A 27522-nucleotide genomic window follows, 5' to 3' on the forward strand; every position below is an offset into this window, starting at 1 on the left:
TTAACGCAGGTCCTCCTCGTCACCCTGGATCGTCTTCTTGATGCGCAGCAGCATGGTGGTGAGCCACTGGTCCAGCCGGGAGATGGAGTCGTACTCCTTCACCTGTGGGCGGGGCAGGCGAGGCGGTCCTGTCTGCACGCCCATCCCTAACCCTGCACCCCAGGTCTCCAATTTTTGAGATGTGTCCCTGAGAAGAACTGCCCACCCCTTTCCTGGGCCCCAATATCTAGGGCAGATGGCGTCGGGCAGGGTTGGCCTTTGTCTTCATTCAGGGGCACAAATTCCTGGGGGCACTCAGGGAAGAGACATGTGGCAGACACCAAGGAGAGAAGCAAATCAGAACCCGAGCTTGGATATGACTCAGTTCCAGTTCACTCTGTTCAGAACAGAGTGAGGACAGGAAAATATGCATGTAGGCAGGTCCAATGGGCAGGGGGCAGCAGGCCCCTTTGTCCCTCCTCCCTCCTGGTCACTCAAAGCCTCCTATGTGACAGCCTCTGCTGACCCCTGGGCGCTCCAAGTGCCGCAAAGACCCTGGCCTATGGGGGCAGACATCTACCCAATGCCCACTCCCTTTAATCCTGGTGCTACCTGAGGGTTCAGGGGTGACCGAGGAAAAGAAATTACAGCCAGGGCCTCAGGGGCCAGAGAGCAAAAGGAGGTGACATCTGTGGGCCAGTGTGATGAGGGGCAGCCTGCCCAGGGACATGGCTGCTCACCGACTCTGTGTAGTTGTCCACGTTCTGCTCTTCATGGGCTTCTAGTAACTTCTGCAAGCAAATGACAGGGAGGGTCAAGGGTCAGGCTGGGGTTAGATCCACGCACACATCATGGGGGGCTGATCAGAGATGGGGGCTCCCACACTGAGAGGAAGGACGGTGTGTGCCCCAGCCCTCCCCGCCCACTTGTCAGCCATGGCTCCCTCCCAGCTTCCCTGGCAGCAGATCACGGGCATGAGTGTGATAACACCCGCCTCCCAGCCCGTCCCCAGCTGCAGTGGCTCAGCTGTGCTCTTCCCATCTAGAAAACGGAGACTCGACTCAACTAGCAGAATGAAGATAGAGCGCAAGGCTGAAAGCACCGCTGTGTGATCTCAGTAGTCATCCTGCCCGCGCCCGGCCCCGGCACTCACTTTGACCAGCTTGCACTCCCGGGAATCGGTGAAGGCCGGGAAGAGCTCCTCATACTTCTGGACTGCGAGCTAAGTAAGTGGCAGGAAGGGAGGAGACAAGCTAAGAGAGGGGCCGTGGAGACCTGGGGATGAGTCCGCACTCTGCACGTCTCCCCAGCCTCTGGGGTCGCCTGGCTCAGCGCCTGGCAGCGCCTCCACAAAGCCGAGCTCAGCGCCAGCCTGGCTGCAGAGATGGCTGTGGGGGGCAGGTGCTCAGCATCCCTGACTGCGCCTGGGCTGGCCACTTCACACACTGAACCCACACAAGGGTCCCAGAAGGGACAAATGATGGCCAGCTCACTTTCAAAGTGGGGAAACACCGCCTCTGAAACGGCACAGGGTGAATGGTGCGATCAGAGCAAGCTCGAGCGCATGGGCCGAGGTACAGCTCAGTGAGAGCACTTGCCTAGCATGCTTGAGGCCCTGGCTTCCATCCCAGAACCCCCAAAAAAGAGTACTCCAAACTCTGGCCCCAGCATCGGCCTAAACACTTGGCAGGTCCCTATCCCAGCCTCGGAGATCCTAGTAGCAGCCTTGACTCATGGCAGGCTCCTATGCCATCCATTGGCCCTGGCACCAGCCTAAAATCTCGGTACACACCTATAATCCCAATACTTGGAAAGCTGAGACGGAGGATTGCAGGTTCAAGGATAGCCTCAGCAAGTAGTGAGGCTTTCATCAACCTAGCAAGACCCTGTTTCAAAATAAAAATAAAACACGGCTGGGGTAGCCCAAAGGTGAAATGCCTACAGGTTTAATACCTAGTAACACCACCACCAAAAACAAGAGAATACCTCAAATTCATGTCACCCTGCCGAGGCCACAGAGGAGCAGGACTCAGGCAGGTGAGGCGGAGCAGGGAGCCGCAGACAGCTGCGAGGCCCAGACCCCACAGAGCCCAGCGGCCTGGCTGGTGAACTCTGGCTGATCAGAACTGACTACCAACTCCCCAACTTCTTCCCACAGCCCCCCAACATTAACCCCTCTCTTGCCAAGAAGCTCCGAAAACAGGTGGGGTAGACATGCCAGCTACAGGCAAGGGCATGCTACTGGGATCACGCTGTGTGGAATGCTGGGCTACAGTTCACTGGCCATGTGATCTCAACCAGGAACCGTCTCAGCCTCAGCCTCTTCATCTGAAAAATGGGCTGAACACAGCACCCACTTAAAAAGTGCACCCACAGCCAGGTGCAGTGGTGCACGCTTGTAATCCCAGTACTTGGGAGACTGAGACAGGAGGATTGCAGGTTCCCAGCCAGCCTCAGCAACTTAGTGAGACCCTGCTTCAAAATAAGGAATAAAGCCAGGCGTGGCCGGGCATGGTGGTGCACACTTGTAATCCCCGCACTTGGGAGGCAGAGACAGGAGGATCGCGCAGGTTCAAAGCCAGCCCTGCACGCTGGCTTAGAAGACCGTTTCAAAAAAAAAAAAAAAAAAGTAAAAATAGGTCTAGGAGTGTAGCCCGGAGGTAGAAGGGCTTCCAGGAACCCCAGTACCAAAAAAAAAAAAAAAAAAAAGCCAGGCGTGGTGGTGCACGCTTGTAATCCCCTTGGGAGACAGGAGGATGGCAGGTTTGAAGCCAGCCTTGCTGGCTTAAGAGTCCCTGTTTCCAAATAAAAATATTAAAAAAATGCGTGTCTGGGAGTGTAGCCCAGAAATAGAAGGGTTTCCAGGAACCCCAGTACTGCAAAAAAAAAAAGAATAAAATAGGGCTGGGGGTATGGCTCAGAGATAGAATGCTTTGGGGTTTATTCCCCAGTAGCAAAAAAATAATAAAAAAAAATAAAAAAGAAAGAAAGGAAGAAAAAGCACTATCATGAAGGAAAGAGGCTGGCACTGAGCACGCCAGGAGCTGGGCACTCAGAAGCCGTCAGGTCTAGGTCTGTGGCCCCTGGGCGGAGTCACACCAGTGCAAAGGCCGCCTGCAGGGCTGGAGAGGGGGAGGGAGGGAAGAGCATCCCTTCTGGCGGCAAAAAGCATCCTGGCTAGGTGACAGGCACGTGGTGTGCTGGGACACCCACCGGCTGGCATCGGGGGAGCCCTGGGCTCACCTTGGCGTTGAGCATGTCGATGCAGAAGTGGCACAGGGCCGCCTTGAAGAAGTAATCCTTGGCGCTGTACTTGAGGAGGGGGCTGTCCATGGCATTGGTTCCTACCTGTAGCCACATGGAGGTAACACTGTGAGCTTGGAGGCAGCGCCGTGCATTTGACCTGAGTGACAGGTTCACTGCCAGCCACTGGGGCCGCGAGGGGGCGGGATTCATGCCCTGGGGTGAGGCCCTGTTAACTGAGAGGCCCCAAGGGCAGCAAGTGGGGCCTAGCCAGGGTGGTCCTTAACTGGAACATGATGAGCGTGAAGCCAGGTGTCTGTGGGCATCCTGAGGTGCCCAAGCTGCAGAGGAGTGCCTGCCAGTGCCTGCTGTCAGGGCTCCTGGGAGGCGGGCATTCAGTGGGCAGAAGGGTGGTACCTGTCCCTCTCCTTGGAGGCCAGCCTCCCCACACAGCACAGCAGAGCCCACCCCCTGCCTCCTATTGAGGACAAGCGTGCTTGCCATTCCCTCCCACAGTGTCCTCCAGGGCTGCTGGGCTCTGGGCCCCCAGGCAGCTCCTGGGAGGGGTGGGAGAACACATCCAGGGACGGTAGCAACTAGGCCGTCTATGGAGGCAGAGAAAGCCATCAGCCAGGGGTAGCCCTGCAGGGGTGAGCACTGCAGGGAGGGAGAGGACACAGCAAGAGTCTGGCCTGTGCGTATGCAGGCCTGGCCCACCTGTTCATAGATGTCAATGGCCTTCTGATACTGCTCCAGCTGCGCGGCGTAGCCGGCCACCTTCAGCAGACATTTGTTTGCTGAGCTGTGGGGGAGAGGGTGTGAGGGGAGGTGCTGGCAGGCACCGTGTCCCGAGGCCTGGGCGGATGGGGGCTACCTGTTGGACTCCTCGCCTTTGTAGTAGTCTGCGGCCTGCTCGTAGTGGGCGATGGCCTGGGGAGATACAAGTAGGCGGGGACTGGAGGGGAAAGACAGCCTCGCTGGCTGCCCCCACACCACAGGGTGCTCCTGGCCGGGGAGAGTGACAAGCTCTGGTCCTGTGTGAACCAAGGAGGGGCTCCACATGTGCTCACCTTCTCAATGTCCACCAGCTCTGTCTCATAGATCTCAGCAATGGAGATGTGGTGCTTGGCTGCAATTGTGAATCGGCCCTGGGGACATAGGAAGGCCACAGTGACTGGCCATGGTGTCACCCTACCCCCACTCAGCCACTGGCCCTCGGGCACCGAAGAGGGACAGAGGGGGTGGAGAAGGTGCGTTAACTAGCTGTAGTAAGATGGCTGTGCTGCCCCGGACCTCAGGGCAGATGGATGGTGGACTGAGGACACCATGAGGAAGTGCTAGGCAAACGGGTCCAGACAGGCAGAGGACCAGCCCAGAGTCACCAGGTAAGAGGCTTTAGAGAAACCAGAACAAGGACTTGAGAGTTCTCGCTAGGGGCCCTCCCCATGTGGCAGTGGGGCCAGCCCTGGGTTCAGTCAGGGTCTCGCTAGGTTGCCGAGGCTGGCCGTGAACCTGCGATCCTTGTCTCCGCCTCTCAAGTACTGGGATCACAAGTGTGTGCCACCACGCATGGTATAAATGTAATTTAAAAACCAGATGGGACCTGGTGGGAAGGCAGGGCAAGGGGAGTGTCGGGAGCACACTCTACTCAGGCCACCCAAAGTGTGGTGTGTGAGGGTGGGGCGGGGTGCAGTCGGCCGCCAGGCTCCTCTGGCAAGCACCCTGGACCCCCACTTCCCACCTGCTCCTAGCAGCAGAATAAGGAGCACTGCTGGGGGTGCTAAGGGAGGAGAGGGGAGGCTGGGCCACTGAGCAGGGACAGGACAAGCAAGTGACCCTTACCATGTCTGTGTAGATCTCGATTGCTCTCATCAGACAGTTAATGGCCTCTGGGAAGAGAAAGAGGGGAGCGGGAGGAAAATCAGAATGAAGTCATTTCAGCAGATCCCCAGGGAAGGAAGCAGACACCAAGGGCCCAGCGGAGGGTGGGTGGGTGGGCTCTGTGTGCTCTCCTGGCCAGCTGGCTAGCCAGGAGGAAAAAAAGGTGAAGGAGCCCTGTGCCCCAGCAAACCCAGCCCGACTGATTTTCTCTGCACACTGCCTTGCTGGGCAGAGCTTCACAGGGGCCCTTTTCCCTCAGGCTGCCACAATGCTACCAGCTTCCCAGAAGCTCCAGGGATAGCACAGCTGTGGCTGACAGCCAGACTCCCATGGGTGTTTTTAGCCAAGGCCCTGCTTTCAAAGCAGAGCTGCAGGCAAGGGGCAACATGGGTTGGGGGTGGCAGGGGCTGACACCTGTGGTCATCTTGAGGCAGCAGAGACTCAGGTCCCACCTGGGCTGTCACCACCATTGCAGGACACCGTGCAGCCTCTGTTCCTGGCACCAGTCCCGTCTGGATCTCTGGTGTAGGAGGCTGGTGGCCTTGACCTCCGAGCCTTCTCAGAATAGTCCCAGGCAGGCTCGCCACCATCCTCTTCCCCACAAATCGGTGGGTGGCCAACAGCCCCTGCTCTCGGCACTCCCAACCTGGCCCTGCCACCCCAGATCCTCAAATTGGAGGTATCGTCAAAAAAACCCACACCCCAAGATGGCACTGAGAGGAAGAACTGGGCTACCTTTGTTGTACTATCTTTTGCAAGATTTTAAATTTGGGAAAGGCTTTTTTTTTTTTTTTTGACAAGTTATTTGGAGGAGAGAGAAGCATGAGTGGGAGGCATTTTCTAGCAGATAGAAATGAGCTCTCAGGGTGGGTATTTTTTTAACACCACTTTTATGTGTCTCAGGAAGGTTGCTGGGGGAGGGAGGACAGGGAGGCACAGAGCCGGGGGCTGTGGGCTCCAGGTCCCCGCCCAGTGGCTGGGCCAAGTGGCTGGGCTTGCCCCGGGACGAGGGCGCACCAAGAAGCACAGGCCTGGTGCCTGCTCTCAACGGGGCTTGTGGTCTGGCCATGCCCCCAGACTTACTGTCAGGGAGACACCTGAGCAGGGGCTCTGAACCCCAGATCTGTAGTGAGTTTTTAGGAAGTCCACAAACCTCCCTTTATAAATATAAGTGCAAAGAGGGGTGAGTGTCCATGAGTGCTACTCTGGGAGTCTGTAGGTTCTGCCCCATTCTAAAAGAACTCTGGGGACCCAGAGAAGATTCAGAGGGTGTGGAGCACTCAGTGAGGTTTGGAGGCTGATAGACGAAGGTAGTAAGATGGGGAGAAGAGGGCAGAGGAGGCAGGAAGAGAGCACACAAACAAGATGGCAGCCCGCAGCAGTGTTCATTTGAGCACTCTCACACCCGCTTATGCATTTTGTAACAGAGCAGGTCTGAAAGCAAGGCTTGAGCTAGCAGCCAGCGAGGCCCGATGCTGGGGGATCGATGCTGGCAGTCCCACCTGGGGCTCCCTTCTCGTGGCCCAGAGCCAGGGCGCCCAACCTGGGCCGCTGCTGGAAAAGGCCACTCCTCAGTGAGATTAGCAGTTGTCCCAGGCCTACGGTCAGTGCTCTAGTCAGCTAGGCAGTGGCCCCTGCAGCGGCAGCAGGGGAAGGACATAAATTCATGGAGCTAAGTCCCCTTCATGCCAGCTCCTTGATATGGGAACAGCTGTCCTGGAAAGTGGCAGGCTGTCAGCTGACACCTTAGCCAGCTCCTGGGTGAGCTTCTGACACACTTGTCACCACTGGGCTCATCCCAGATCATCAGACCTCAGCGCACCCCTGATGTTCAGGGCACCACCCGGGTCCAGCTCCTTGGCACACCCGCAGAGACTGTAATGGGGCTTCAGGAGGCCCCTGCCAGTGCCCACTGGCTGTCATCCCTCCCACAACACTCGCCTCTGCCTCCCCAATCACACCCAGGACTCAGCCCACAGCCTCCTCCTCCTCAGTCAAACAGGGACAAGTCACAGATCAGACAAGGAAGTGGAAGGGACCTGGTACCCAGCAGGCACCCACCAATGGCCATGAACATGGGAGAGGGGGGAAGCGGGGGCCAGCCACTTGCCTGCTCCAGGTACACAGGCACACACGTGTGTGGCTCCAGCACTGGCAGGTCAGGACAGGAGTCCACACCGTCGCTGGCAGTGGTCAGGAGACTGAAGAAGAGCTGAGAACTACAGGGTCACTGCCCCCAATACCACCAAAGGCCTGGGCCTCCTCCCAGGCAGAGGACACTGCAGACCTCAGGAACACAGCAGCCACTGAGGGCCTCTGCCAACCCCTGTGGGAAATGCTGACAGGACGCAGCATCTGAGCAGGTGAGGACGCCAGGCTGAGGGAGGCCCTTGCTAGAAAAACTGGGTAGCAGGGCTCCACATGGGCCCTGCTGTGTCTCACAAGCCAAGTATAGAGCCCAGGAGCCCAGGCCGAGCAGGCACCCAGACTGATGGGAGCTGTAGGCTGCCCTGGACCAGACATTAGCACACTGGGGCCAGGTGCCAGGGCGCGCCTGACACTGCCTCATAGTAGGCCTGTGATTTTTTTTTTTGTACAAGATTGAACCAGGGGCATTCTATCTCCAAGCTACACCTCCAGCCCTATTTTATTTTGAAACAAGGTCTTGCTTGAAGTCTCACTGCTTGCTGAGGCTGTCCTTGAATCTGTCTCAGCCACCCAAGTACTAGTATTAAAGGCGTGCACCACACCTGGTTCAGGCCTGTGTTGTGTGTGTGTGTGCGTGCGTGCGTGTGTGTGTGTGTGTATGTGTGTGTGTGTGCGTGCGTGTGCATGCATGTGTGTATAGTGCTAGGGTTGAACATAGGGGCATTCTATATCTGAGCTACATCCCTAGCCCCTATTAAAGAATAAAGATTTTATTCTTTATTTTGAAACAGAGTCACACTAAGTTGCGGAGGGCTTCACTAAGTAGCTGAGGCTGGCTTAGTGAACCAGTGACCATCCTATCTCCCAAAAGACTATGTATCTACCAAGTACTGGGATTACAAGCATGGGCCACCACACCCGGCCAGGCCTGTGCTTTAACAAGTAGGAAATGGAGGCTTAGAAGAGTGACTTGCCCGAGGTCAGCAGGTCACCGGATAATCCCTGACATCAGAGACCATACATTTCCTCCCTCACTAGCCACACAGATACCACACCCTTCTGACCCTGGCTGGCCCTGGACACAGGGCAGCTGTCAACCACCGTGCAAATGTGCCCGCTACCAACTGTGACAGTGACTCAAGGGCATGCGGAGGCAGTGTGGCCGTCCCCCCGCCACCTCTCCCCTCAGTGTGAGGCCCAGGCTCTGCTCACACTGCATGCCTCCTTTTCCCTGAACGCCAAGCCCACGGACTCCACCTCAGCTCCCCAGCTGCCATCCTCCGCAAGAGGCCCTCCCGGGCCAAGGCTGAGCCACCCCCAGCCCAGCCCACAGCTGCATCCTCAGGTCAGCCAGGCCTGTCTGAGGGTCTGCTGAAAGCACACATGGCACCACTCATGCGTCAGGCAGCCTGGCAGCTGCTGCCCCAGAAACACGTCCTTCCAGTCACTCCGGATGGGGCAGCAGCTGAGCGTCACAGATGCTACAGCCACATCTCCCGGCCGACCAGTTCCCCAGGGAGCAGGGAGCTGGGGAGACCGGGAGGAGGACACAGAGACTCCTAGGGTGATTCAAACTGAAAACAGACCCAAGGTCACCCTGGGCTGTCGAGTTACCCATGAGGTCTGCTGTGACCCAGGGCTAGCACCAGGCAAGCTTGATGCCCCACCAGTCACCAGGCCGCCCTCCCCTGTCCTGTGAGGCCCAAGCCCCACCTTGTTACCATGCAGGCCAGCATATGAGAAGCTAGCAGCATGGAGACAGAGAAAAGCTACTTCTCCCTGGGAACTGTCCCTAACAATGATGCTGGGGTGCAGAGCAGCGCCCAAGGGCTTTGCAGACACCTCTGTGCTCTGTTGCCAGCCATCCTCTTCTGGCTAGGACAGACCTTTTTTTTTTTTTTTTTTTTTTGGTGGTATTGGGGTTTCTGGAAGCCCTTCTACCTCCGGGCTACACTCCCAGACCTATTTTATACTTTTTCATTTGGAAACAGGGTCTCTTAAGCCAGCGCGGCTGGCTTCAAACCTGTGCGATCCTCCTGTCTCCGCCTCCCAAGCACAGGGATTACAAGCGTGCGCCACCACGCCCAGCTAGGAAAGACCTTTAAGAACATGTATCTCAGCCAGCATTTGGGAGGCTGAGACCGGAGGATCATGGTTTGCGGACAGCCTCAGCTACTTAGTGAGGCACTCCATAACTTAGTGAGACCCTGTTTCAAAATAAAGAATAAAAAAAAAAAAAAAAAGGGCAGGGGGAATAGCTCAGAGGTCAAATGCCCCTGGGTTTCATCCCCAGACCCACAAAAAACCCCCAAACAAACAAACATGTATCTCCTAGCCAGGTGTGATGGCGCACACTGTAATCCCTGTGCTTGGGAGGCTGAGACAGGAGGATCACACAGGTTCAAAGTCACCCTCAGCCACTTAGTGAGGCTCTCAGCAACTTAGTGAGACCCTGTTTCCAAATAAAATACAAAATAGGCCTGAGAGTATAGCCCGGAAGTAGAAAGCCTCTGAGTTTCACCTCCAGTACCACCACCAAAAAAAAAAAAAAAAAAAAGAATATATGTATCTCCTTAAAAAAAAAGTCAGCCAGCCAGGCATGGTGATACATGCCTGTACTCCTAATATGTGGGAGGCTGAGAAAGGCGGATCACAGGTTCTAGGTCCCTCTGCAACCTAAATAGATCCTGTCTTGAAAGAAAAAAATAAAGGGCTGGGGGGGGGCTGTGTAGCTTAAAGGTAGAATGCCCCTGGGTTCAATCCCCAGTAAAACACACACACACACACACACACACACACACACACACACACACACACACACCCCCCAACCTATGTCTGGCATCAAGATGAAATAAAACAAATTTCTGGGGCTGGGAATATAGACCAGTGGCAGTGTGTTCTCAGCACATGTGAACCCTGGGTTTGATCTGCAGCACCAAAATAAGTAAATAAATAAAAGCAAAGCTGGGCGTGGTGGTGCATGCTTGTAATCCCAGTACTTGGGAGGCTGAGACAGGAGGATTATGCAGGTTTGAAGTCAGCCTCAGCTACTTAGTGAGATGCTGTCTCCAAATAAAATACAAAATAGGTCTGAGAGTATAGCCCGAAGGTAGAAAGCCTCTGGGTTCCATCCCAACACCACAAAAATAAATAAATAAATTAGTAAATAAATAAATATGAATAACAACAGTAAAATTCTACCCCCTAAAATCCCAAAGTCTGGTACCCAGGGACTGTGCTTCTGCTTTAGGATGAACCCAATGGAACAAATGTCTTCTCTCTAGGCCAGACTCAAGCCAGCTTCTGTCCCTGCAAGCTGTCGTTCTAAGAGCTTGTTCTCTGGCAGCTCCATCTGAGGCTCGTTCCCTCTGATTCTTCCCCAGGGCGCAGGGAAGCCAGGTTAGGATAATTTCCGCTCCTTTTTCGGCAGCGACTCCTACCTGGCTGGTCTTAGACCGCCCCCGCTCCCTTCTGCATGTTAATTCTGACAACAGAACAGCTTTGCCTCGCTCCCTGGCAGGCGGTGGGTCTCAAATACAACTCCCACTCCCAAATGCTCAGGCCTGGGGAAGGGAGCGGCAGGCTGCACATCACGGGGAGGGGGAGGAGGATGCAGAACAGGAGGCAAGTGCCGCCCGAGGAGGAGAGCCAGTCCTGAAGCCAAGGCCTGCTCTGCCTCCTGCTAGCGCATGTTGGCCACTGGAAAAAACCCAAACCAGAACTGCGCGGACACCTGAGGACGCTGAGGGGAACAGCCAGCCCGAAAGGCCCCAGGGCCTCACCTTGGGGATCGGCCTTCTTGAAGGCGTTGCCAGCGTCCACAAAGCTGGTGGCTGCATCATGCTTGCTCTGGAGCTGCAGGTGCAGCTGGGCAGCCTGGCAGAAAGCATTCCCAGCAGCTGGAAAAGAAGAGGAGAGCACCCTGCTTCATGGGGCTGCACACAGGTCCTGCCCCAGGAGAGGAGGGCTGTCAGGAAGGGTCCCACCCAGACGCTACAACTGGCCCCAGCAAGCCCAGCCGAGGTCCAGATCTTAGGTGCTGGAGTGCTGGGCTAAGGCTGGCCACCTGACAGTCTCTGAGAGAGGCAAGAGGCTGCCTCGGGCGAAACCACTGAGCCCCGGGCACACAGAAAGAGCCAGTGTTAGCCCAGCTCAACTCCCATGTCCCTTTTCCTAGCCACTGCCAACAATTCCAGAGCCACCCCTCTACACAGTCAAGAAGGGGCAGAGCTAAGACGCAAGGCACACAAGCAAGGTGAGATGGCTCCAGCCTTGGCAGTCCCCGGTGGACACATGGACCACAGGGCCCAGACCCAGCCCCAGGAAGCCAGGTGGAGGCTGAATCAGGGGGTGGCCTCAGGAGGGAGCATTCTGTAAGAGGGGGGCGAGACCTAGCTACACAACACTTTCCTCCTGGCTCCCTCTCCAAATCCCGCCCCCCCACAACTCCCCAGAGCTCCTCCTGCCTAATTCCCCAGCCTCTCTGCCTCTGCCCACACCCTCTGCCCTCGTGAAGTCATTGCCCACTCCCATGGGCAAGGCACCATGCTTACTGTGAGGCACACTGTTGGGGGAACACGCCAGGGTCCACCCCATCTAGGGGCTGCACATCAAGAAAGGAAACCAGGACATGGATAGCAAGAGCTCAAGTACATGCAGAAAAGTGCCAGCGCCCAGTCCCGTGCATGCCAGTGCATGGTCACTCTCCACTCTGTGCACGGGGTCCCTGGCCACTCTGTGCACAGAGTGCACGGGTCCCCGGCCACTCTGCTCACATGGCTCCTAACCTGCCTTTTGGGGGCAGCAGGGTCTCCCTCTCTGTGAGGAGCCTCAACACTGCCTGGAGATCGGAGCTCAGGCTCCTTCCCTGCATGCTCCTCCAGTTGAATCAGTCTCGGAATTCCTGAGCCAGATCAGCCGGGCCCCCAACCCCTAACTCAGGAGCAACAGGACACACAAAGCCTCCTGGCTTCACTCTGTGGTTTATTATCATTATCATCATCATTGGTGGTGGTGGTGTTGTTGCTGTTATTGGTATTATTAATACTGTTATTATTCTTCTGGGGATAGAACCTAGGGTCATTCTATCTCTGAGCTGAACCTCTAGTAGTAGTCTTTTTTTACATTTTATTTTTTTGTGTGGTATCGGGGATTGAACCCAGGGGCATTCTACCTCTGAGCTACATCCCCAGCCCAATTTTTTATTCTTTTTATTTTTTTGAAACAGGGTCTCACTGAATTGTGAAGGGCCTCACTAAGTAGCTGAAGCTGTCCGCGAACCGCGATCCTCCAGTCTCTGCCTCCCAAATGCTTTGATTACAAGCGTGCGCCACCACGCCCGGCTATTTTTTATTCTTTATTTTGAAACAGGGTCTCACTGAGTTGCAAAGGGCCTCAGTAAGTAGTAACTGAGGCTGTCTGTGAACCACGATCCTCCTGTCTCAGCCTCCCAGATGCTAGGATTACAAGTGTGTGCCACCACACCTGGCTCCCTAGACTATTTTAATTTTTTGTTTTGTTTTGTTTTGTTTTTTTGTTGGTACTGGGGTTTCTGGAAGCCCTTCTACCTCCGGGCTACACTCCCAGACCTATTTTATACTTTTATTTGGAAACAGGGTTTCTTAAGCCAGCGCGGCTGGCTTCGAACCTGCGCGATCCTCCTGTCTCCGCCTCCCAAGCGCGGGGATTACAAGCGTGTGCCACCGCACCCGGCTCTATTTTAATTTTTATTTGGAAACAGGGTCTCACTAAATTGTGGAGGGCCTCATTAAGTTGCTGAGGCTGGCTTCGAACCTGTGATCTTCCTGTTTCAGCCTCCCAAGATCCGGGATTACAAGTGTGTGCCAGCATGTCTGCCTCCTGGATAGATTTTTAATTTTTGACAAAAAGGTCTCACTAAATTGTTGAGGCTGACCTTGAAACTGATTATAAGTGTGTGCCATCACGCTGGGCTTGCTCATTATTGTTAAGAGCTCCAAATCTGAATCTAAAAGTTCAAGAAAAAGGAACGGCAACAGGAAAAAGATGGCTTAGAACTTCTGTTTGAATTGTGAGGGAGGAGGTGACAAGTTTTAAGGGAAAAGCAACACGTGTATGTTTTAAAGGGCCTTCTCACCAGGCGTGGTGGCGCACACTTGTAATCCCAGGACTTGGGAAGCTGAGACAAGAGAATTAGCCTCAGCCGGGCGTGGTGGCACAGGCTTGTAGTCCCAGCATTTGGGAGGCGAGACAGGAGGATCATATCTCAGCTACTTAGTGAGGCCCACAGTGAGACCCTGTTTCAAAATAAGGAATAAAAATAGGGCTGGAGGTGTAGCTTGGAGAAGGAACGCCCCTGGGTTCAGTCTCCAGTACCACAAAAAAAAAAAAAAAAAAAAAAAGAATCAGCCTCAGCTACTTAGCAAGGCCTTTTGCAACTCAGTGAGACCTGTTTCAAAATAAAAATAAAAATATAGGTCTGGGGCTGTGGCTTGGAAGTAGAAAGCCTTTGGGTTCATTTCTCAGTACCACAAAATAAATAAATACAAAATAAAAAAATAGGACTGAGGTTGAATCTCAGAGGCAAAATGCCCAAGGTCCAGTTTACAGTGCCTCAATAAAGTAAAATAAATAAAAAGGGCCTTCTCACCAGGCGTGGTGGCGCATGCTTGTAATGCCAGCATTTGGGAGGGTGAGCCTGGAGGATCATAGTTCACGACAGCCTCGGCTACTTAGTGAGGCCTTTCGCAACTTAGTGAGACCCTGTTTCAAAATAAAGAATAAAAAATAGGGCTAAGGGTGTATGTAGCTTGGAGATAGAATGCCCCTGAGTTCTATCCCCAAAACTGCAAAAAAAGGGGGGGGGGGCTTCTCAAAAAGGTCCTTATCAATCTGGGTACATAATAATGCACACAGCATTGGCTTTATGCACAACGTATTTTGTAAAAACTCAGAAAAAACTGAGGCTCAGATTCTTCCCTAAGAGCCCTGGCTTCTGAGTCCTGGTTTTGTTGCTTACTAGTTCTGTTCCTTTGGCCAAGGGGCTGCGCCAGGCCTCAAACTGAGTCTGTAAAATGGGGGTATTAATGGTACCCTCATGGCGTTGCCGGGATGATTAATTCAGCTGTGCACAGTGACTCCTTGGTGGAGTACTCATTAAATGTTAGCTGTGATTAACACTACTGAACCACCCGCACACGCTGTGGCCCAGGATGTGGACTTGGACAGAAGCAAAAGGGAATGATTCCAGGACACCTGGGACTCTGAGTTCAGGAAGAATCTTTAAAAGAGCTCACTCATGCGGGTCTAAGCGGATCCCATGATCTGTTGTTCATCACTATCCTTTCCATCCCTCCTAATCTCTGTCCTTTCCTCTTGACCTAAGGTGCAAAATATCCCACTGGACTGGGGCCACAGGCTCCTGATGCCAGGAGGGAGCTGCCAGGCCAGGCCGCGGGCCCGGAAGCTGGGGGAGGAGAGGAGAAAGCTCTAGAGAGAGCACGTACCACTCCAGTTTTTGGCCATTTTGAACATGTTTGCTGCTCTGGCGTAGATTTCGCATGCTTCCTCTATTTTGGATGAGCCTCTGGGGAGAAAGGAAAGGGAACAAAGATAAGGAGACCATGTAGTCTGGTATCAAAAAGCAAGCACGCCGTCTGCCCCAGCCGAGGAGATGTGTTCCCACCCCCGGCCTGCTTCCCCCGGGCCTCCTGTGCCTGTGGGTCCCACCCCTGCACCATCGCTCCAGACACAAGGGCTGCTGGCGCCCTCCCTGCAAAGGACAGGCGGGTGTCCATCGGTGGTGGAGTGTGCCTAATCTCCCCGTGCACCCGCTCTCTGACAGCCCTCTCCACTTCCTGCCCGGGCAAGGGGTGACCACTGGGTCCCAGACACTCTGCAAAGGCCCAGGCGACACACCCTGCTGCCGCCCCAATCGTGTGTGTGACATGCAGCCACCATTCCAGGAGTGTGTCCTTACAATTCAGAACTGGCCAGACACAGAATGCAGCCATACTAAGATATACTATTACATGATGTAAATATAAAATGCTCTCATGTGTGTTAAAAAAAAAACAGGGTGAGAAATAGAAACATCATGTTTATATAAACATAGAATATTTCTGGACAAATACACAAAAACTCCATAATTGCATTTTTCTCCTGGGTGGAGTCTGAAGCACTGGGGCCAGGTGTGGGAGGCAGGCTCATTCACCACACACTCTTGTTCAGGCTATTTTATTTTTTTTAACTGTCGTGCAGACAGTTTTATCTCCGAGGAAAAAAAACTCCCATTCTTTAATATTAGGGTTTATATTTGACCCTGTAATCCAGCAATGGGTTACATTTCTAACACTCCATCCTGAGAAATGATTCAGAAAAGCTAGCGAGCATATTCAACATAGCATTATTTAAATCCCAAGGAACCTTCAAAAGCCTCACTGTGCAGTGGCTCATGTGCGTGTGTGTGTGCGCGAGGCGAGCATCCCCGCATTGAGCTCCGTCCTCAGGCCCTGGAGGATATTCAAAAGTGTGTGTGTGAGGGGGGGTGCCAGACAACATGGCACGGACCTCTAATCCCAGCAACTTGGGAGGCTGAGCATGGAGGCCAGCCTGTGCACAGCAAGCCCTGCTCAAAATAAAAAGGGCTGGAGATGTAGCCAGTGGCAGAGCACTTGTCGAGCATGTGTGAGGCCTCCAGTTCAACCCCCAGTACAAACCAAATCAGAAACAACAGACAAGCCGGGCGTGGTAGCGCACGCTTGTAATCTCCGCGCTTGGGAGGCGGAGATAGGAGGATCGCGCTGGTTCAGAGCCAGCCGCGTTGGCTTAAGAGACCCTGCTTCCAAATAAAAAGTATAAGAATAGGTCTGGGAGTGTAGCCTGGACGTAGAAGGGCTTCCAGGAACCCCAGTACCACCAAAAAAAGGAAAGAAAGAAAGGAAGAGAGAGAGAGGGAAAGAGAAAGAAAGAAAAAAAGAAAGAAAGAAAGAGAAAGAAAGAGACAAATAAATAAAGAGCACTCTCTTTGGGCGGCTTTACTTCAGCTTTTCAACCTCTAAGTGGCTCGTATGAACGTCTTCCTGACCTGGGGGCTCTTCGTTAGTAGTGCCAACCCGAAGTCCCTGTCTTTGTCCTCTGTCCTTACACCTCCAATAATCCAAACGGGAGTTCTGTCATCAGAACTGTTCACACTCCCATCACTCCCAAAACCAGTGGAATAAAATACACACGACTAAGACTCCCACCAAATATATTCCACATTCTTCCCACTGTCATAGCAGTGTCTTGTTTGCTTAAAAAAAGAAAACAAGTGCCGGGCATGGTGGTACACACTTGTAATCCCAGCATTCAGGAGGCTGAGACCCGGAGGATCGCAGTTTGCCGACAGCCTCAGCTACTTAGTGAGGCCCTCTGCAACTCAGTGAGACCCTGTTTCAAAATAAAGAATAAAAAATAGGGCAGGGGGTGCAGCTCAGAGGTCAAATGCCCCTGGGTTCCATCCCCAGACCTGAGGGGGAAAAAAAAAAAGATAAAAGAAAGAAAGAAAGAAAAAAAAAAAAAACAAGAAAACAGGTGTTTTCCCAATTAAAAGCCATACAAACCATCATCACATCATCACCACCCACCTTCACCCTCTGTCAAGTAGCCCAATCCTGCACCTGGGAACCTGCTCACAGGCGCTGAGCTGCACTGTGGGCAGGAGGCCCACCACCTATCACTCTGAACTTCTGAGGTCAGACCCACGGCCATTTCTGAAAGTTCTACTCGCAGGTCTAGGTAGGTTGACTATGCCCTCAACATTAAAAAAATGTTTCCCTTTGAAACAAAGTCTCTCACTAGGTTGCTGAGAGTCTCTAAGTAGCCGAGGCTGGCTTTGAACCTGTGAACCTCCTGTCTCAGCCTCCCAAGCGCTAGGATCCCAGGCATGCACCACCATGCCTGACTGGAATTGAGGTTTCTTAACCACTGGGATTTGGGGACCCGGGTGTTCTGATAATTGGACAAGTCTGGGAAAGGAAAATTAGCTGAGAGGGACCACTGTGTCAGCCCACAAACAACTCAGGGCCAGCAGGGACCAGAACTGGCCACAGTAACCCAAATGGCTCCAGGTAAGGTTCTTCCTCAGAAGAAATCTACCCTCTCCTGTTCCCAGGAAGTACCCTGAGCAACGTCTCCTCCATACACCTGACCACACGCACCCACTGACCTCCGTCTTCCCCAGCCTCACCCCAGACACCTGACAGATCCCTTCAGAACCGGCTCCTAGCTGAGGAGAGGCAGCAACTTCCCCAAGCTCCTTGCAGTAGGAGATTCAGGAGGGCCCTGGCCCTGGCTGCACAATACCTTGAGAGAGCCTTTTTTGGGATCTGCTCATTTTTAGCAGTGCTCAGAATGGAACCCGGGGCCTCAAACAAGCGAGGCTGGCCCTCTACCACTGAGCTACGCCTCCTTAAAGGGACATGCCCACAAACCTTAATAGGGTCTGCCTTCCCCAAAGACCCCCTAGCTCATCCTTCCCATCTTTGTAGATGGTCTCTGAAAGGCTCAGGCTCCTGGCGGGGCACAAACTACCCATCCTACTGTGAGGCTTGAAGCCCTGAGCAACACACAATGAGCAGAAACAGCCCCGGCCGTGTCTGCTTCTGCTCAATGCGACAGAGTGGATCCAGCGCAAAGCCCATCTGCAGCCTGGGTGGCCTTCTCTGATCTCAGCCAAGCTGGGCCAGCCCTGTGCTGGCTCAACAATTCTGATGTAGGCTAGAAAAGCCGGAGGGATTAACGCCTGCACAGGCCCCAGGCCTGCCTCCTCCCTCCCCGAACACCCTGGCCCTAGCTGCTGCCAATGTGAGGAGACAGATCTCTGGAGGAAAGAAGCCCCCAAAAGGAAAAGTGACCTGCACAGGTTTAACTGGCCAACCCCAAGGAAGCCACTCATGCGGGCGTTTCTCTACTCAGGAATAAACACCTGAGCATTTGCTATGTGTTCAACACCAGAGATGAGAACAGGAGACACAGGAAAAGGGCCTGGTCGCACTGAACAGGGGACACAGGCCAACTCGCAGGGATGGTGCACTACGGGGGCTGGTGGGGAGACCCTGCTCTTGAGGATGTGAGGCCGGCGCTCAGTCCTCAGAGATTAAGGAGCCATTCACAGCAAGAGTCTCTAGGCAGTGGTCACAGCATGTGCAAAGGCCCTGAGACAGGGAGAAGCAGGCGAGGATGACCACAGTGCAGGCAATGGCAGGAACGGAAGCTGGTGAGGCAGGTGCAGGACACCCAATGCTGGAAGCCAGGACAAGGATTTTGGCTCTGTCTCAGCATAACAGAGAGAGGAACTGGAAGGAATACATCTCTAGCCCCACCACTCTATCTATCCCTGGTCTGGTCTGCCCAAGTCACCTTTCTAACTAAAACCAGGCCTTCTCCCTCACCTCCTACAAGAGGTCCAACAAGCTGACGGGGCTCCCCCCCAGGGCCTAGGTGGCAGCGCCCTTGACAGCTGACAGGCCCTCCTCTGCCACCTCCTCCCTCACTGGGAATGAGGGAACTGGTTTGGGCCGGCCTGCTGCAGGGGTCTATAATTGCTGCTCGGTGCTGCTCCCCTCCCAAAGCGGAGGAAGCAGCTCAGGTTGCCCAGGCACAGCCGCCAACCTCCAGCAACTGCCATATGGAGGGGTGAGCGCTGCCAGGAAGCACAGATGCCTGCCAGGACCCCGGCCAGCGGGTGCTACAGGCGAGCTCAGTCTCCCTCCCTCCTTCCTCCATCCCTGGGCTCCTCCTGGCTCGAAGAAACAGGCCACCCTAGCCCACCTACAGCTCCCTAAGGACTCTGGCAGATGGAGTAACTCCCCCATTTTATGTCGGAGAGTCTCCTCTCTCTGAGCAGCCATAGCTACCAGCTCCCCAGAACTCAGGCCCTGATTACCCAGCGGGCACCCCCAGTGAAGAAGGTCCCCAGGGCCTGCCACCGCCCTTACGAGTCTCACTGCCGAGGCCTCAATAGCGGTACGTCTTCTCAGGGGCAAATGTTGGGTGCTGACAGCTTGAGGTTGGAACTCTTGCCCCTGCTGACAGTGCAGGAAGTGGCAGGGCTAGCGGGTCCTGTCCTGCCCTCCCCTCTCCCTCACTCAGCCTCTAAGAGTACTCTAGGAATGGCTGCCTCTAGATGTAACAGCCCGCACAACCCAGCCTCTTCTGATGTGTAGACTCTGTTCTCTGCTCCAGCTGTGCTGAGCCTCTTCTGGGCGTGGGGGCGGGGTTAATCAAGCCAGCCCCCTTCCAAGCCCCAGTACAGCCCACCTGACAGATAGGGCTTGAGAAAAAGTAAAGGCACTGGTGTGCAGACAGCAGCCTCGCTCCCACTGCCTGCAGGTGCTAACCCTTCCCAGCCTCCTGGGCCCTGAAGCAGCCTCCCTGAAGGAGGGTGGGCTCTGGGGGCTCTGCTTGTTCAGGCCCCAGAACAGTGACAAAAGATAAGCATGCTAGCTGCCCAGCCCTGAAACCATCATGACACGTCCCTGCCAGGAAGGACAAGGGGTGGAAAGAGAATGACTCTGGAGCAGAGACGGCACCGAAACCTGTGTCACCAGGTGTGTGGCCCTGGCCCCTGAGCCGCAGCCTCCTCAGCTGCGCAGTGGAGCCAGTGGACCTGGGCCGGGAGGAGCCTGTGAGGAGCAGAGACGACATACCCTCCGTGCCCATGCAGGTGCTAAACAGTGCTACAGCAGGGAGCAACAGTACACTCAAAGGTGCCAGCTGCTTCCAAAACAGCAACTCCAGAGTCACTGTGGTGCTGGAAGAGCCACTGGAAGTAGCCCGACAGGTTTGGATCCAAATGCTGCTCACCAGCCTCGGTTCCCACGTCTCCCCTGTGGCTGCGGGAAGCGTGAGCTACCTCAAAGGCAACATCACGAGAGTGCCCGCCGCCACACCACAGAGGCTCCGTAAATGAGAGCAAGCATCACAGGGCTTGGGCCCTGCGGAGAACAAGGATGCAGGGATTTCATCCTATTGCAGAATTCCAGTGAGGGCTCCACTGCCTCCAGCTCAGGGTTAGTTAAGAGCCCCTCCGCCTGGGCCTACCACAGCCCTGCCCTTGACTTCCCAACACAGACAGTACAGCCAGGCCCCGGCACTCATGGCACTCACGGATACAATCAACGGCAAGTCAAAAGCATTTCAAGAATTTCTTCTGAGCCAGGTGTGGTGGTGCACGCTTGTAATCCCAGTACTTGGGAGGCTGAGACAGGAAGATCACAGGTTCGAGGACAGCCTCAGCAATTTAGTAAGGCTCTCTACAATTTAGTGAGACCCTGTTTCAAAATAAAATAGAGCTGGGGGTATAGCTCAGAGGTAGAATGCTTCTGGGTTCCATCCCCAGCACCACAAAATAAACAAATATTTTGTGTGTGTGTGTGTGTGTGTGTGTGTGTGTGTGTGTGTGCGCGGTACTGGGGGATGGAACCCAGGGGCTTTCTACCTCCAGGCTATACTCCCAGACCTATTTTAGATTTTATTTGGAAAAAGGGTCTCACTAAGTTGCTGATAGCCTCAGTTAAGTAGCTGAGGCTGGCCTCGAACCTGTGAGATCCTCCTGTCTCAGCCTCCCAAGTACTGGGATTACAAGTATGTGCCACCATGCCCGGCTAAATTAATTAATTTTTAAACAGGGTCTTGCTAACTTGCTTGCAGCTGGCCTCAAATCTATGATCCTCTGTTTCAGCCTCCCAAATACTGGCATTAGAGGCGCATGACACCATGCCTGGCCTACGTCATTTAGATATAAGGGGCTGGAGCCTGGGCAGTTGTGGTATCTGCAGGGGATGAGGGGGTTATTAGGAGGATTCCTAGAAGTGGTCCCCTGAGGATGCTGAGAGATGATTAAATCTGATTATGGCCCTCCACTCCTCTGGATTATCAACACAGAAGCAGGGACCCTAGCCACGCCAGGCCCAGCAGGCCACCTGCGTTTCTTCTACTGCTGTCCCTCTACTCCCCAATGGGCTCACACTTCATCCCAGCCCCAGTAAGTGTGCTTCCTTTCCTCAAAGATGTTCAGAAAGCCCCGTTGGCTCTCAGTAGCCCCAGCCCAAGCAGAAGGAACACAGACACTCTGTACAGCCAGGTGGCCAAATCCCATCCACTGGGAAATCCAGGAACTCCTGGGCTCCCCAAGGCCCTGCCCGCCACGGGAGGACACCACGCCATGCTGAGGCTGGGCAAGAGGCACTAAGGCTTTGGCTGTGGCTCTTGGCAGCCAGCACAGTGATTCACCACAGTGCCACGGAAAAGGACGCCAGAGCCTTCTGCAGGTGGAAGAGGTCTGGATATAAAGCTGGGCCCAGCTCAGCTAGGACCCCTGGGGTCCCTGAGTGGGGAACACCCACACTGACCCCAGCAGCAATTCTTCCCTCACAAAGCCTTCCCTCCAAGGCTCCAGACGTCCAGGGCGGTTCACCCAAGAACTGACGTGTCAACATCTAATCTTTAGGAACGAGCCGTCTATATATGTGAACACCGTGTCACCTCTATTTCTCCAGCGCCGCCAACTTCCGAGGACAATCCCTATAATAACAATGCCCAGAGCTCTTAATACGCAGGACAGGTGAGCAGCTCCCCCCATCTAGTTTACTTCTCAGGGTGACCCCGGAGGCAGGTGGCACTCCGATTTTCATTTCACAGATGAGGACATTCCCTATACATATTGCTATCCAAGAGGAAAGATGTCTTTATTTAGAATTTTTTTTTTTTTTTTGCAGGTCTGGGTATAGAACCCAGGGGCATTCGACCTCCAAGCTACACTCCCTGCCCTATTTTTTTGTATTCTTTATTTTGAAACAGGGTCTCACTGAGTTGCAGAGGGCCTCACTAAGTAGCTGAGGCTGTCTGCAAACCGCGATCCTCGGGTCTCAGCCTCCTGAATGCTGGGATTACAAGTGTGCGCCACCATGCCCAGCTATTTAGGATTTTTTGAATGGAAGATATTAAGGATGAGGAAGAGCCCCAGAGAGCAGAACTGCTACTCAGAACCTCTTCAGTCCCAAGGAGGCACAGGAGGGGAGTCTCTGGGCCTCAGGAGACCGGAGCAGGAAGGAGGGAAGAATGCCTGCACGCTCTCTTCTTCTTCCCCCTATATCTCACTTGCTTCCAGAGCAGAAGTCTGCAGTGTTCCTCCACCCCCTACTGCCCCCCACTGCCAAGGGAAGGTACAGGAACGGTTTTCATCTACTAATGGCCGGATTATCAAAGCAAGTGCGTGAAAGAGTGAAGAACACAGGCGGGGGCAGCAAGCACGACCAGCACACAGCCCCGGCCAGGGCCAGCTTCTTGCCCGCTTGACAGAACAGAGGCCTTTTTTCGTTTAGGGGATCAAACCCAGGGGCATTCTACCTCCAAGCCACACACACCCCAGCCCTATTTTATTTTCCGTTTTGAAACAGAGTCTCGCTAAGTTGCTGAGACTGGCCTTGAGCCTGCGATCCTTTTGTCTCAGACTCCAAACTCCTGGGATTATAGGTATGGGCTACCACCATGCCTGGTTTAGGCCTCTTAATCTGGGAAGCTGTCATTGCTGAGTTTCCCAAAAGAGGAGGGAGAATCCCCTGAGGCAGCTGAGCCCCAGCATTCCCTTCTCTTGTGCAGTGTTTGTTTGTTTGTGGAACCCAGAGGTTTTCTACCTCCAGGCTATACTCCCAGCCCTCTTTTTTTTTTAATATTTTATTTGGAAACAGGGTCTCACTAAGTTGCTGAGAGCCTCACTAAGCAGCTGAGTCTGCCTTTGAACCTGTGCAATCCTCCTGTCTCGGCCTCCCAAGAGCGGGGATTACAAGAGCGCACCCCCACGCCGGCCTTGTGCAGTATTTGACGAGGGCAATAGAGGTTCCCACCCGGCAGGCGGGAACTGACCTCTGGACCTTCGCCTCCGGGCTCCAGACACACAGGCTCCAGCTGGTCTCACTTCCTCGCAGCACCTTCACAACTCCTCCTGCAGCTGGACAGACTGGAAGGAACCCATACCCTCTTTCTTTCTTTTTCTTTTTCTTTTTTTTTTTTGTGGACTGGGGATTGAACCCAGGGACAGTCTATCTCTGAGCTACACTCCCAGCCCTATTTTATTTTTATTTTGAAACAGGGTCTCTCTAAGTTAATGAATGAGTCTCACTATCTGCTGAGGCTGTCCTCGAACCTACAATCCTCCTGCCTCAGCCTCCCAAGTACTGGGATTACCAGTGTGCGCCACCATGCCGGGCTCTGCTTGCACTTTTTTTCAAATACTTGGGAGAAAAACCATGGGAAGGCAGTTGGAGGATGGCAGCAACCTAGACCACACAGTGTGCCAACACCTTTCCTAAGGGTAGTGCTCAGAAACGGACGCGAATCTGGGAGGAACCACTTCAGAAGCGCTGCACAGCGGCTGAGTGAGAAGGCCTGCAAGTTAGGCAGGCCTGGGGCTGATCCCTGCCTCTGGCACTCACTGTGTGGGTGCTGGGCAGATCAGTCGACTTCTCTAAGCCCCCTTTATCTGCCTCCACAGGGGATTTTGTAAGTACTAAATAAGGTTAAGTGCCTGGCCGAGCACTTAGCAAATATCATCTGCTAGTTCCCTGGTCACCTCCGGCTGTCACTCTCCCCCACACCAGCTGCCGCAGTCCTATCTAAAGGGCAAAGGGGGACCCTCCGAGACTGGCCCCTGTTAAAATCCTCAATGCTCCCCAGAACCTCCTGGAGTCCAGGCTCTGGCTTACAGGACTCATCTGTGGCCAGTTCCACCTCCCCCTTCTGCCCATTCTAAAATGATGGCCTCACACAGAACTCCCCGGGCCTCACACCTCCGGACCTTTTCTCAAACTGTCTCCTTTGCCTAGACAGCTGCTCCCCACCAGAGAGCACCCCTAGCACCCCTGTGCAGCCCCCAGAAGGAGGCCTCTCCTCTAGAAAATGATTCCAGGTTCTTCTGGATCTTGGAACCCTACCCCCAGTCCCCTCCGCTTGCACCAGATCTTTGTTCCCACTCTCCCTGCTGCCTAGAACACTCCCCAAGCCCCTTCCCATGTCCTGGGTTCCTTGGGACCCAGCTCACTCCTCACCAAGCACTTCCAGTTCACGCAGCTTTCTCTTGGGGCTCAGGTATGTCACAGAAATGACCTAGTCCTTTCCTAAGGTTCAACAATTTTGCTCTGCTACTGCCAGACAAGTGTTAATCCTGAAATTTTCACCATGCCAAGTGTCTCCAGGGCTAAGAGCTGCACCTTGCAAACACAGCTCAACTGTACACTAATCTCTGGGCCAAAGGGACCAGATACTGGGAGCCACCAGGAAAACTACTGCTGAAAACTGAGCTCTTGGCCCCGCCCCCAAACGCTGCACTTGAACTTTTCCCCTTGTGAAGAAGGAAGAAACACAAGCACACAACTTCTCAACTCTGCACCTCGAAAATAAAACATGCCTCACTTAAACACAAACCATCAAAGCCGGATGTTTCTCTATACCAGGCAATTCAGCCACATTCTTCAAGTTCTTTTGCTAAACATTATTCAACCTCAAATAACAAGGAGTGGCTTCATCATCTCCTCTCCTGGCTAAGATTCTTCCCCTTTCTTCTTCTGCTTTTTTTTTCTCTTTTCTTTTTGTGGTATTAAACCCATTAAACCCAGAAGACTCTATCTCCAAACTCCATCCCTACCCCCCCCCTTTTGGAAACAAGATCTCACTAGGTTGCTGAGGGTTTCACTAAGTTGCTGAGGCTGGCTTTGAAGCTGTGATCCTTCTGTCTCAGCCTCCAAGTGCTGGGATTACAGGCATGTGCCAGTTGGCCTTGTTTCTCTCTGTATCTCTTACCTGCCTCTGCCAGGCTCCTCACTCTCTTCCCGACCCCAGGCCCTCCTTCCAAACCCTTTCCGTAGTCTTCCAGGAGGCCGTCCTGTCCCACTGCCATAGGAGGTTCCTGACTCTATGCCCCAACCCTCTCACAGTTCCTGCTCTCTACGGACTCACCAGCCCTTTCCCAGACTTCCTCTCAGTCTCCACAGCGCCCCCTTGACCCTTTCAGGACCCTCCCTCTGCATACTCCTCCCTTGACACCCCCCAGATCCTGCCTAACCTCTTCGGTCGAGAAACTCAAGCCTTTTCCCACTTCCTGCCTGCTTCTGTCATACTCTGGCTTACCAGTCTCACTCCTTCTGATCTCTGCTGGGCCTCTCCCACCTTGGTCTCCATCAACCCCTTACATGTCCCAAATGAGTTTCCTTCTGGCTAACAACTCTTTTTCTTTTTTGGTGGTACTGGAGAGACATTCTACCTCTGAGCCACACACCAGCACTACTTTATTTTTTATTTTGAAACAAGAGTCACTAAATTGCGGAGGGCTTCACCAGGTTGCCCAGGCCGGCCATAGCAACCTCTTGTCTCAGCCTGCTAAAGACACTTTCAAAGCTTTAACCACTAGGCAGGCTAATTTGTAAGTACTTCACATGTACCTGCACTTGCAAATGTGTGCATGTGTGTGCGTGCGCGCGCGCGCGCACACACACACACACACACACACTTTTGTGTGTGTGTGTGTGGTGGTGGTGGTAGATATTGAATCCAGAGGCATTCTACCTCCAGGCTACACCCCCACCCTATTTTATTTTTATTCTGAAACAGTCTCACTAGGTTGATGATAATCTCACTACTTGGTGAGATTGTCCTCAAACCTGCAATCTTCCTGTCTCAGCCTCCCAAGTACTAGGATTACAGGCATACACCACCATGCCTGGCTATTTTTTACTTTTTATTTTGAAACAAGGTCTTGTTAGAAGTTGATGAGAATCTCATTACATGCTGAGGCTATCCTTAAACCTGCGATCCTACTGTCTCAGTCTCCCAAATACTGAGATTACAAGCATGTGCCACCCCGCCCAGCTCACTTTACATATATTCAATACTCAAAACAGACCTCTGAAGTTGTGAGGCTTTTTTTGTGTGTGTGTGGTACTGGGGATTGAACCCAGGGGCATTCTACCTCTGAACTACACTCCTCAGCTCTATTTTATTTATATTTTAAAACACGGTCTCGCTAAATTGATGAGAGTCTCACTATTTGCTGAGGCTGTCCTTGAACCAGAGATCTTCCTATCTCAGACTCCCAAGTACTGGGATTACAAGTGTGTGCCACCATGCCCAGCTAAAGTTGGTTTTATCAGTGATCCCCTTTATGAGGGAAATTTAAACAACTTACCCAATGTCATGGAGGAAGTAGCAAAGCCACATTTCAAACCTGGGCTTTAGAAGATTCCTATTGACATTCCTCAAATGATGACCAGCTTTTATGAGATGACATGGCCTTTATGTAAAATGTCTAACACCTTCTAGGTGTTAGGGCTGCCTTCCAACCATCTCTGGGCTCCAGGAATCCCCTTCAGAACCCTCAAGGTTTGAGGAGCACAGAGCAGACCTTTGGTCCCCTTTTGGTTCCCTGACCTCTTCCTCTTTTCCTTCCATCTCCTTACTCAAGTCAAGAGCAGCAGCAGCAGCATCCCCATCCCATAGGTCTCCACCTCTGAACCCAGGCCTCCTCCGTCCTAACTCCATCACCTAGGCCCTCTGCTTCCAGAGCCATTCGGCCCTCACCACCCTCACACACCTCCCACTCGGGCTCATGCCCCTAAGATGACCTAAACCCTGATCCCCTGTGCCTGGTATCAGGCTCCTCCAGGCCTCACTCCCATCACCCAGGGTCCACTGCCACGGGCCTTGGAAGGCTGATCCCTAGCCCCAGGACCCAACACACGTCCAGGTCTTTCAAGTAAATTTCCTCCAGAGCTCCCAAAGGCTTCTGAACGCGGCTTCTCTCCTAGGGTGCCTTGGTCTCCTCGGCCGGTCGCCTTCAAGGCCTCAGGCCATTTTCCCTCGCCCATTCTCCTCTGGCCCTCTGGTCCGTCTTCAGCCCGGTCCCCTTCCCGACCTCAAGACGGTGACGCCTCGACCTGTGTGTCCTCAGCCCAGGTCACTTCTACCATCTCGGAGGTCTCTCCGGGCTGTCAGCGCGGACCCCTCGGCCTGCGGCCTGCATCCCCTCTGCTGCTGTACACTACGTACCCCAGCGGACTTCCCTCTGCCCCTCGGCCCGGGCCCTCGGTGCCCACCCCGCCGCCTCCGGCCAGGGCTCGGTCCTCTCGGCCTAGGTCCCGGCCCACCCTCGCCCGGTTCTTACCCAAAGAGGCCGGAGAAGAAGGACTGCGAGTTCTTCACCTTGCGATCCGCCTCAGCCAGCAACGCCATCGCCTCCGCTTCCTTCCCGGAGTTGTCCAT

General features: G+C 53.8%; 1 protein-coding gene across 1 annotated transcript; it reads right to left on the reverse strand.

Annotated features, from left to right (window-relative positions):
* On the reverse strand, positions 1-27522 carry NAPA (NSF attachment protein alpha; the record flags this gene model as incomplete). The annotated part of the gene is made up of 11 exons (XM_080702041.1): positions 1-102; positions 720-770; positions 1133-1201; positions 3223-3327; positions 3940-4024; positions 4097-4152; positions 4293-4370; positions 5065-5111; positions 11034-11150; positions 14736-14815; positions 27425-27522. 11 exons carry the CDS (start codon positions 27520-27522, stop codon positions 1-3), a joined length of 888 nt encoding a protein of 295 aa, XP_080558167.1.

Source organism: Muscardinus avellanarius (assembly GCF_963383645.1).
Source record: "Muscardinus avellanarius genome assembly, chromosome: 10".
In the NCBI taxonomy this organism is placed as follows: Eukaryota; Metazoa; Chordata; class Mammalia; order Rodentia; family Gliridae; genus Muscardinus; species Muscardinus avellanarius.